Below are 12,435 nucleotides of genomic sequence, written 5' to 3' on the forward strand. Positions count from 1 at the left end.
CTGATTATTTTCACTACTGTTGTGCTGCCCATCATGCAACAAAACACCTGGCAGAAAGCAGCTCCAGGGAGGAGGGGCTATCTCTGGCTCACAGTGTAGCTGTCTGTCTAGGAGTGGAGGAAAGGCTATCTCTGGCTCACAGTGCAGCCTTCTGTCTAGGAGTGGAGGAAGAACTTACTCTGGCTCACAGTTTAGCTGCAGTGTCTGTCACAGCACAAAAAGACGTGATGCTAGAAGGGTCTTGGTCTGTGGCACCATTGAGGATGTAGAAAAGGAGAAAGGCTAATGCTAAGCTGGCTTTGTTTTTTCTTTGTATTCAGTCTGGATCTTAGCTCCCGGGATGGTCCATCCTTCTCCTATGAATGTCCACCCAAACACACCCAAGGTGTGTCTCCTAGGGGTTCCAAATGCAACTAAGCTGACAATGAAGATCAATCATCACAGTTATGCTGGCTTATTCTCCCCCAACTCCCAGGGTTTCTCTGTATAGCCCAGGCTGTCCTGAAACTCACTTTGTAGATCAGGCTGACCTGGAACTCACAGAGATCTGCCTGCCTCTGCCTCCCAATTACCACGCCTGGCCTCTAAATTTTTTTGAAATCTGGTCGGTATGAAATAGTGTCTCCTTGCTCTAAATTTCATTTTCCTGACAACTAACCAAACTGGCCATATTAACATGCTACTCAACTCTACTCACATGTTACCTCTTCAGATCCTTTATTTTTCTATCGAGTCCTCTTCCCTTCTTCTCCTCATCCCTCCCTCTTCCTCCCTCCCCTTCCCTCCTGGTAGGCCTCTCCCCTCTTCCCTCCCTCCCCTCGTCTCTCCCCCTCTCTGCCCTGTTTTGAGACAGTATCTCACCAGGTAACTGTCGTCTTTGTAGACCAGGGTGGAACCAACCCACAGAGAGGCACTTGCCTAGAGGAGCCCACAGAGGTTTCCTAGTGAGATCTGAGCTTGCTTTACCCAGCAGGGCTGCATAAGGGGATGGCTGGACCATGCATGGCTACCAGGTGTGTGGAAGGTTCTGCACTTGGCTGTGCGGTGTGCTTTGATCTAGCAGGTGGGAGGTCTTTTGCCCCACCCCTTGGTATTGTTATAAAAAGCCTTTTGAAGAGACAGAAGGGTCCTGTGGATTTTGATCCAGATCCTCCCAAAGCTGTCCTGTTTCTGTCTGTCTCATCTCTGCTATCTTTCTATCTAAGTGTCTTACTCTTCTCTCCTCCTCATAGGAACCCTGCAAAAGGTGGGTGCTAGCCTCCCACACTGAGTAGGTGCTTGTTTTAGCATCGAATGATACCACAGCGAGCATCACCTGTGTAACTGATCCTCTACAGTAGTTCTTTATCTCTGTACGGCAATACTTTGACAGCTAAGATGTTAGAAACATCTGAGGACTGTCTTTTAATAATAATTATGGCTTAATTTGCAAGTCAAAGTTTTTTAAATTAAGATATTCTTAAGTCCCCCATTTTTATTTTTGCATTTACTCTTAATATCTTGTTTTTGGAAACTCTGGCAAACTGAAATAACGAAGATGACTGTTCTATATTCCTTCTAAATGTTTTAGACTTTCCCTCTTTATACTTAGTAACTATGTGCAATAAATTTTAATGTGTCAATGATCATTTAACCTACTATCTTATGGTTTTCTCTTTTTTTCCCACTGAGTATTAATGCTATTTATGTCATACATTAGGGACCCATAAGAGAAGAAATCTATGGGTTTTTCTTGACTGTTCCATTTGTCTGTTTATGCATCCACATAAAACTATCCTACTCTCAATTTAAACTAAAAGTTTGTATCTGTAGGGAAAGTCCATCTGGTGCTATTCAAAACTGTTTTGTTTGGTTGGTTTTGGTTTTTCAAGACAAAGTTTCTCTGTGTGACAGCCCTGGCTTTTGTCTTGTTTTAAAGACAGGATCTTACTCTGTAGCCCTGGTTGGTCTGGAACTTGGATACCCAACTGCCTCCGACTCCCAAGTGCGGAGTTTAAAGACATGTGCCAAGACACCCAACAATTTTTTGCTATTTTTTTTTTTTTTTTCCGAGGCAGGGTTTCTCCGTGTAGCTTTGCGCCTTTCCTGGGACTCACTTGGTAGCCCAGGCTAGCCTCGAACTCACAGAGATCCGCCTGCCTCTGCCTCCCGAGTGCTGGGATTAAAGGCATGCGCCACCACCACCTGGCAATTTTTTTGCTATTTTTAACATTTCATTCTTTAATATGGACTTTAACCAGTGCTAGCCAACCAAAACCTGGCAGACAAATGAACAAAAAAAGCTGTCAAAAAGAAGTAAAAGCAACATAATGGACACTTTCACATGGTACCTGCTTTTAATAAAAATGCATACTAAAATCAGGCTCAGAGCTTACTACCTACAGTGCAAGGGCACAGGAAGGGGACATTTTACCAAGAAAGTGACCACGCTGACACCCTAACCTGGGCCCAGCAGCTACCAGAACTGCACAAAAAGAGTACTAGGTAAGTCATTCAGACTGCAGTACTATGTCACACCTAAGGGTTCTTTGGCAACTACTCTCAATCAGAGTAAGGAAATTGTCTTCTATCTCTAGTTTTGAAGAATTAACTTGCTTTTGCTGACAACATTTGGTAAGAAATTGGCTACAAGAAAGTAAGCATAAAAGGGTGAGCATTTGTATATGTGTATGGGGGGCGGGTTTGTACTTAAGAGGGAGCACATATACACTTACCTATGCAGAGGTCAGAGGTCAACTTCAGGAGTCATCCCTTGGGTGCTATCTACCTTATTGTAAGATACTGGGTCTCTTACTTGCCTTGAGCTTGCCCAGCAGGCTAGGCTGGCAGCTCCGCTCAACCTGTCTCCTCATCCCCAGCATACCATCATACCCTGCTCTTCTCTTTTTTTTTAAACAGAGGTGCTGAGGATTGAACTCAGGTCCTATGCTTGTATGGTAATCACTACACTAACTGAGCCATCTCCCTAGCCCAGGGTAAGGATTTTTACATGGCCATCAGGTTTCTGGGATGGTGAGTGACAAATGAAGATGCCACTCACCAAGATTCTGAATCCAGTGAGAGCAGGTTTATAAAGGAAGATGAGGAATTTTATTAAAGCGAGGCACTGGTGGGCATTAAAAGGCTTCAACACAGCACCCAACTCAACTGCACTTTTCAGCACCTTAGATGATTAATCCAGAATGAGGTGTACACTAAGGGTTCAGAATAAAGTTCGTAGGCTTAATATAAAAATGTCATCTATACCATTTCTACTTTCATATTAATTATATAGTAAAGGAATAATATATTGAATATATTTGGCTAAATAATGGATATTGAAATTTCACTTTTTTAAACTATTTTTATTGAGGCTAATGGAAAATGTAAACTTATATACATGACTATATGTCTACTGGATAATGTGACTATGGATGCTTAGTAATACAAATTTGACACTCATGAGATACAGATTTTGAGTCATAATATTAAAGGCAGAATTTAGGCCAAGGTATACATACATGAATCTGAACAGGACAAAAAGACTAGTGCTTCTCAAACACAGACTGACCCACAAAACTCCATCACCTAACTCAGGAACATATATGTGGAAAGATGAGAGACACAACCACAATACAGACATCAAGACTCATATTCTAATGAAGCCAGAGCATAGGCCACATAAAAGACAACAACAACAACAAAAACCCCACCAATGTTGAGTATTAATTTAACTGAATGTAAACCTTCTTCACCTCTGTAAGGTTTGTACACACATTCAAAGGAACTTGTCTGATAGCCCCACATCATTCAACACTGGAAACTGACCTGGTGAAAGGGGTCGTCTCTATATTCTTTTTTCACACAGGGGTTAATCTGAGGATTCCCCACATCTGTCTCACTGGTACAAGATGAGCGGCATTCTGCACAATGTAACAAGTCTTCCCATAAGACATCTTCCGTTTCGGATTCTGGCCTTGTGCTCTCAGAATCCTGTCTGGAACTTGAACAGCGAGAGCTGCAACTAGTACCCGATTTAGGGGCATCCTGAAATCAAGATATTCTTTGACATTAATACAATTTGTGTATCCTTTCCAACTCAAAGGATTTTTATCAGAACTGTAGACTGCTCCTTCCTAAGACAACAGACACACTGTCAAAGGGCAGAGGAAGAGGCAGCAAACATGACAAGCACAGAGGCCGGTCACAGGTTGAGAACCATGGTTCTCAAGGTCGGTCTCTTTTAAGGTGGCTGTTGCCAAGGTCAAATCTGGGGGAACTGAATGCAAATGTTTAAATATCATTTATTTTACAGCCTTTATAAGTGAATCTAAGATTTCAGCTTTATCTAATGCTTACTATCAATGTGAAATAGGTGGAAATGTTTCTTAAGCAATATTTATTTAAAAGTCTAAGTTTAGAAGAATAATGCTCTGCTCTTCAAGAATCCCAATAGTTAAGATACAGCTGCAAACAGTAAAGACCACAGGAACAAGAGTCACTCTGAAGTCAGGTGACTACTTCTGTAGGCGAGGCGTCAAATGGTCGTCCTCTACCTTCCTTCCAGTACCAATGGACTTCTAACTACATAACCTAAGGCTTGATTTCCTAGGCTTGGTTATTTGGTTTAAAAGCAGGTTGTGGATGACAAGGCAGTAAGCAGACATAGTCTTAGTGTCTGTCTAATGCAGTCCTTGAGAGAAAAAGACAACCTAAGTAGACATTAGGAGGGACTGTATGGAAGTAACTCTCCCAGCAGCCTGGAACCACTCATATTCCAACCAAGCAGAACTCGTGATTTTTTTTCGTAAGTTTACCTCAAAATCATCCAGGGGAAAAAAATCCGTATAATTTGAAAAGACTACAGGGTAGTGTTGGCTAAAACATTAACACAGGGATAGATCTTTGGAGCCAGGCAATGAAATTTCTTGTCCATAGAAAGTAAACATAAAATGGAACAAATTTATTTTTCTACCTACATAGTTTTAAGCTCTAGAGATGTTAGAAAGTTGGAGAAAGCTCTGAGAAAACCAATAAATAAGTAAACGAAATTTAAAAACAAGAAACAGTGGAATCAAAGGGAAAATTACTGAAAGTCAGTAGTGTGGGTAAATTAGTAACTGGCAGTAGCAACAGGACCGAAACTACTTGGAAGAATAACTTCACTTGATGAACTATGGGGAAGACCGGCACAGGAGTCGGACTGCCGTCTCAGGGGGTGGGTGCACAGCACAGCACAGCAAGCCCCACTGTATCTGGACACCGGAGTGAGATCCCTGGAACTCATCTCCTACAAGCTGTGCTCTGAACGCCACATGTGCAACAGTGAACCAGTAAACAACCCTTAAGTGTATGAAGTGTCATAAAAAAATGAGTGTGCATGGATAATGATTGGTCAATGCTACACTATCCAACTAAGATTGTAAACAAAGCTGGGTGTGGTGGCACTCCTTTAATCCCAGTACTTGGGAGGCAGAGGCAGATGAGTCTGAACTGGAGCTAAGTCTTGTCTAAATAACGAGTTTCAGGACAGTCAACAGCTACATAGTAAAACCCTGTATGAAAAAAAAGGGAGTGGGGGGAGATTGTAAAACAATACATATTGATAATGGTGGGAAATATTTCAATAACAACACTGCATTGTTGAAAGTAATATAACATAAGTATATGTGCATTTATGTAATGTCAAACTGTATACCTCATTTGCATAATGCTTTTTATAATGGTGTGGTTTTCTATTTCGAAGACTGCCTTCAGAAGCTCTGTCCACATGACAGCGCAGTGAGTATCCTGTTTCAGGACCTTCCTCACTGGATACTTCATCAGAGACATTGGTTATCTTTCTTTGGGTATCCTAGATGGGAGTAGACAAAGAGAACTGTAAGTAATTTCTGACTGATCTGTGAGCTTTAAGATGGCAATTTCTAAAAATTATACAAATGCACATATACATATATACCTTCAAAATATCTTCAAATACCAATATTTGGACTACCTAATTTTCTGAAAAAAAATCTTAAATTAGCAATTATACTCTTAAATATACATTTTTTCTTTTAAAATTCAAGTAATTTATCAAATATTATTCTATAACATTTTGTTCAGAAAAGAATCTGAAATACCTTACAGAAATAAGAAATATGAACAAATCACAAATACAATAGAGGCCATTTGAAAGAAGCTGAAAGATCTGAGGAAAAAAATTATAGTATTTAATTAAGCTATATGGTCACCAATTAGAAGATCCATCACTGGCTTAATAAAAGTTATGGCGCAATAAGAAATGAGCAGTCGGATGCTGTGGGATGGTCTGTATGTCAAATTGCTCTGATTGGTCAATAAATAAAACACTGATTGGCCAGTGGCCAGGCAGGAAGTAGGTAGGACAAGGAGAGGAGAATTCTGGGAAGCGGAAGGCTGAGGCAGAGAGACACCGCCAGCCACTGCCAATGACCAGCAGCATGTGAAGACACCGGTAAGCCACCAGCCACGTGGCAAGGTATAGATGTATGGAAATGGATTAATTTAAGCTATAAGAACAGTTAGCAAGAAGCCTGCCACGGCCATACAGTTTGTAAGCAATATAAGTGTCTGTGTTTACTTGATTGGATCTGAGCGGCTGTGGGACTGGCGGGTGACAGAGATTTGTCCTAACTGTGGGCAAGGCAGGAAAACTCTAGCTACAAATGGCGCCCAATGGGAGGGCAAGAGTTTCCACCTAAAACCTGAGAAAAGATTCTAAAATGGAACTAAAAACAGCTTCCTAATTGTCTCTCTCAAATGAGCAGCAGCTGCCGGTTTGAGTTACTGGCGGGTTCCTGGCGTGTGTGCTTGACCTGCAGTATGGCGGGAATGAGTCCTCTGCAAGTGACACATTAAGCTGCATGGTGGATTTAAGCTTTGCTAGTACAAAACAAAAAGAGGTTTCTGGGCTACACGCTGCTTGGATAAAAGCACAGACCCACGATGGCTCCCAGAGCTGGCCGAAAAGGTACCACACCGCCATGTTGGGAAGTGGGTGGAGCCAGCAGCCACAGTGCCGTTTCAGGCTTAAAAGGCTGCAGTTTAAAGCAACAGGCTCAAGGTAATATAAAAAATAAGCCACATAGAGATGGCTACCACACAGAGAATCTGGATTATGTTTTCTTTGATATTTGTAACTGAAGAAAAACATTTGATTGCAAAAGCTGTTGAGTTATGCCAAAATGTATATTTTAAAGGTACCATGACTTCAAAATTTGGCTATAAGGATATGTTACTTTGGAAAAGAGGTTCTGCTTTTGTTTCTACAGAAAGCCAGAGGCTATGGATTTGTTCCAAATTAAGATACATCAGGTTTGACCAGCCAAGACCACCTGAAAGGTCTCCGATGACACCATGGCCCAGATGATCCAACATCCAGAATCGTTTCAAGGCAACTGGCTCAGACGATACACCCTCACGGACTACTCCATAGTCCTAAAATTTTCTTTGTGTCCCCATAAGATACAGTGCCCCCACCTCCAGCAGGAAGTAGTAAGAGAAGCTACGCCCAAATTCCCAAATATACCAAGCTGGCTTTGGAGATGTATAAAAGTTAAAACCTTCCTTTTTAAAAAAAGAAAAGGGGAAGTGCTGTGGGATGGTCTGTATGTCAAATTGCTCTGATTGGTCAATAAATAAAACACTGATTGGCCAGTGGCCAGGCAGGAAGTAGGTGGGACAAGGAGAGAGGAGAATTCTGGGAAGCGGAAGGCTGAGGTGGAGAGACACTGCCAGCCGCCGCCGCCATGACCAGCAGCATGTGAAGACACCGGTAAGCCACCAGCCACGTGGCAAGGTATAGATGTATGGAAATGGATTAATTTAAGCTATAAGAACAGTTAGCAAGAAGCCTGCCACAGCCATACAGTTTGTAAGCAATATAAGTCTCTGTGTTTACTTGGTTGGATCTGAGCGGCTGTGGGACTGGCAGGTGACAGAGATTTGTCCTAACTGTGGGCGAGGCAGGAAAACTAGCTACAGTCGGATGTGTGTACATGGCTGATACATTATGTATGATCAACTGTAGAGGCATTCATACTTTAGATATTCTAAAACTGAAAGACTCAGGAAGCATAAATTCCCCTAACAGGCTCTTTCCAGATTACTTTGAAGGCATTATATACCTGAAAATGTATTTGGAAACTGTGTGAGTGATATGACACATATTATGTTCATATTATCAGACAGCTAACACTGAGTAATCAAAAATTACACCCTGACTAGACTATAGAACCAAGTTGATTCACAGCTGATAAAACAAGATATAAGTTCATTCACTTAAAAAAAAAAACTCAGAAAATCTATTCATCTCCTTCAACACAAAAATGCCCACATTCATATTACTAAATGCACCATCTTTCAATTTGATGGCATTTTTAAAAATTAGTAAGCAGGTTTCCTTACAAGACTTCATAAACTTACTTTGCTGATGCCCTTCTCCGTTCCTCCCACCAGCTCTCTGCCCTACTTCCTGCTCGTACCTTTCCATGAGAATATTCCTCTCCACTTTAACACAGCACATTAAATCTCATCCCACTCTTATTTTTTTCCTCCTCTCTCACGGCGTTTTCTACCCAGACTCACTCCTACAGAAAAACACACATTAGAAGCTAGGATCCACATGAGAGGGGGAATGCAGCATTTCTCTTTTTGAGCCTGGGTGACCTCATTTAATACATTTCCAGTTCCACCCATCTTCCTGCAGATTTCATTTTTCTTCACAGCTGAATGAAATTCCATAGTATATATGTACCACATTTTCATTATTCATTCATCTGTTGGTGGATATCAAGACTAAATCCATTTCCTGGTTATTATGAACAGAGCAGCAATAAACAGGGATGAATAAGTATCTCTGTAGATCGAGTCCTTCCGGTGTGTGCTCAGGAGTAATTTAATAACTAGGTCACATAGTAATTCTGTTCTTAGTCTTTCTGAGAAGCCACCACACTGATTTTCCTAATGGTTGCCTCAGTTTACACTCTCACCACAAATGAGTAAGGGCTCCTCTTTCCTCACATTCTCATTAGTACCTGTTCCCATTCCTTTTCTTGACACCCATTGCTGACTGGCAATAAATAAATTTTTTAATTAATTAATTTATTTCACATCCCAACTGCAGTTTCCGCTCCCTCCTCTCCTCCCATCCGCTGCATCCACCTCCTACTCCCAACCCCCAATCAACTCCTCCATTTCTGTTCAGAAAGGGGCAGGCGTCCCATGGGTATCAAGCATGGAATATCAAGTTGCTGTAGGTCTAAGCACCTTCTCTTAGGCTGGGCAAGGCAATCTAGTATGAGGAATAGGTTCCCAAAAGCCAGCCAAAGCATTGGGGACAACCTCTGCTTCCACTGTTAGAGGAGTCCCACAAGAAGACCAAGCTACAAGAACACAACTGTCACATATATGCAGAGGGCCTAGGTCAGTCCCATACAGGCTCCCTGGTTGTTGGCTCAGTCTCTGTGAGCTCTTATGAGCCCAGGTTAATTGGCTCTGTGGTTTTTCTTGTGATGTCCTTGACCCCTCTGGCTCCTACAACCCTCCCTCCCTCTCTTCAGCAGGATTCCCTAAGCTCAGCCTGTGTTTGGCTGTTTTTAAAGTATCCATAGTAGCTAGGGATGTTGTATACTTTTAGAACTATTTATTGCTATCTGTATGTCTTCTATTCATTTCCTTGGCCCACTGACTGGTAGTTTGGGTTTGGTGTTTCAGGAGGAGGGACAGATTTATGTACTTCAGGTAGTAACCTATCATCTAAAGGGGGGGCAGAGAATAATGTACCCCAGGTAGTAACCAATCATATGCAGTATGGGGGGGCAGATTTATGTACTCCAGGTAGTAACCTATCATCTGCAGTATGGGGGGGTATGGTGGTATTTTTTTATTTGTACTGAAATGTGATTTTAATTGTATGTTAATAAATAAAGTTGCCCAGGGGTCAGAGCTATTAGAGCCATAGAAAGAGCGTGGCGGTGGTGGCGCATGCCTTTAATCCCAGCACTTGGTAGACAGAGCTAGGTAGATCTCTGTGTGTTCAGGGATACAGCCAGCATTAGAGACACACGCCTTTAAGACCTGGAGGGCTGTACTTACAGGCAGTGACGAGGCAGTCACGTGTTTGGGTTTACAACCAATGAGAAGGCAGAACAGAAAGACTTTATCAAGACAAACACACAGGAAGTAGGTCTCTTTCAGAGAGGTAGGACCACGGCAGGAGGAAGGGTAAGGTTTTAGCTCTGAGCTCTGACCTCTTAGCTTTCTCTTTTACATTGGTTCTGTGTTTCTGTGTTTCTTATTTAATAAAACGGTTGGTTACATCTGGGGGGGGGGAATGTATGTACTCCAGGTAGTAACCTATCATCTGCAGTATTGGGGGGGATTTATATACTCCAGGTAGTAACCTATCATCTGCAGTATTGAGGGGAATTTATGTACTCCAGGTAGTAACCTATCATCTGCAGTATTGGGGGGGGGCAGATTTATGTACTCCAGGTAGTAACCTATCATCTGCAGTATTGGGGGGGGGCAGATTTATGTACTCCAGGTAGTAACCTATCATCTGCAGTATGTTGGGGGGGAATTTATGTACTCCAGGTAGTAACCTATCATCTGCAGTATGGGGAGAGGGGATTTATGTACTCCAGGTAGTAACCTATCATCTGCAGTATGGGGGGGCAGATTTATGTACTCCAGGTAGTAACCTATCATCTGCAGTATGAGGGGGGCAGATTTATGTACTCCAGGTAGTAACCTATCATCTGCAGTATGGGGGGGAATTTATATACTCTAGGTAGCAACCTAAATCTGAAGTACAGCTGGCCAAGATTTCTCCAGTTCTAGAGGCTCTCTGTTCTCTGCTTTTATTGTGCACAAGCTTTTTAATTATATGTGCTCTCATCTGTCAACTCTTTAAAGCTATTTCCTGAGCTTCTTGGGTTGTAATAAAAAAGTTCTTGCCTATACCTATATCCTGAAGTATTTTCCCCTGATACTTTCAGTTTTTCATGTTTTAAATTATGATCTTTGATCCATTTTGAACTGACTTTTTTGGGGGGAGGGAGCATTTCGAAACAGGATTTCTCTATGAAGCCCTGGCTATCCTGAACACACTGTGTAGACCAGGCTGGCCTTGAACTTGGAGATCCGCTTGGCTCTGCCTCCCAAGTTCTAGGATTAAAGGCATGCACCACCACTGTCAGGCTGAACTGACTTCTGAGCAGGGTGAAAGATACAGAAGTATTTATTGAAAGGCTGTTTTCTAATGCATGTTTCCAGCTTTGTTAAAAATGAGGCATTCAGGGCTGGTATGATGGCTCAGCAGTTAAGAGCACTTGCTGCTCTTGCAGAAGACCCAGGTTCATCTTCTAACACCCTCATGGTGGCTCACAATATCTGTAACTAGTTAATTTCAGAGGTTCTGATGCCTTCTCCTGACCTCTGAAAGCACAAGGTACACAAATAGTACACATATATACATACATCCAGGTAAATAAATTATACACATAAAATAAAATAATATAAATTATACACATAAGATAAATTGTACACATAAGGTAAAATAAATAAATCTTATTTTTTTAAAGTTTAATGAGGTGTCTATAGTTGTATGGGTTTATTTTTAGGTCTATTATGTTCTACTGGTCTACATGTTTGTTTTTGTGGAAGCAGCATGCTGCATTTTCACTATGGCTGGGTGGTACAGTTTGAGGCCAGATAACATGATGTCTCTGACAGTATTCTTTTGCTTAGGATTGCTTTGGCTATCCATAGTCTTTTGCATTGCCCTATGAATTTTAGGATTTCCCACCCCCACTCCCCGGTTCAATGGAGAATTTCCCTGGAATTTTAATGAGGACTGCATTAAATATAGATTATCTGAGTAGTCTAGCCATTTTCACAATGCTGTCAATTCAGGAACACAGGAGGTCTTTCCATTGCCAAGTGTCTTCTTCAGTTTGTTTTTATGGTATCTTAGGTTTTCACTGCAAAAACTATCATATATGGGATATTCTTCTAATTTCTTTCTCAGCAAGTTTGTTACTACTATATATAAAAGTTACTGAGTTCTGTATGTTAATTTTGTATCCTGCAACTTCCTGCAAGTGTTCATCAGATCTAAAGGTTTTCTGGTTGGGGTCCACGGTGTCTTTTAAACACAGACTAATGCTATCTGCAAATAGGGATAAATTTAACTTTTCCTTTCCAGTTTTAATCATTTTTATAACTTCTCTTGTCTTATTACTGAAGCTAAGACTTGAAGCACTATAATAAATAATGGTGGAGTGGACACCCTTGTCTCATTCAGACAACATGTTTCAAAAAACTAGAACACTTAAAATCTAAACACAACCATGAAAGATCCTGAATAGCAATCTTGGACAAAAATAACAAAGAATTTTCACAAAAGCACCAATAACACACACTAGGACTACT

At 41.4% G+C, this 12,435-nt stretch overlaps 1 protein-coding gene across 4 annotated transcripts in view; it reads right to left on the bottom strand.

Annotated features, from left to right (window-relative positions):
- Phtf2 (putative homeodomain transcription factor 2) overlaps positions 1-12,435 on the bottom strand; it is a 114,290-nt gene that overhangs the window by 18,104 nt on the left and 83,751 nt on the right. For 2 of the 4 annotated variants that reach the window (XM_028855129.1, XM_028855130.2), the window contains exons 9-10: positions 5,678-5,833; positions 3,808-4,026 (exon numbers count right to left, since the gene is read on the bottom strand). The exons of 1 other annotated variant lie outside the window; for it this stretch is intronic. In XM_028855129.1, the coding sequence (XP_028710962.1) occupies positions 3,808-4,026; positions 5,678-5,833 (375 nt within the window). Of the gene's footprint in view, positions 1-3,807; positions 4,027-5,677; positions 5,834-12,435 lie in introns of those variants that run through there. One more of the 4 variants, XM_028855132.2, reaches the window with a different exon arrangement.

The sequence above is a fragment of the Peromyscus leucopus genome, chromosome 3 (genome assembly GCF_004664715.2).
Source record: "Peromyscus leucopus breed LL Stock chromosome 3, UCI_PerLeu_2.1, whole genome shotgun sequence".
In the NCBI taxonomy this organism is placed as follows: domain Eukaryota; kingdom Metazoa; phylum Chordata; class Mammalia; order Rodentia; family Cricetidae; genus Peromyscus; species Peromyscus leucopus.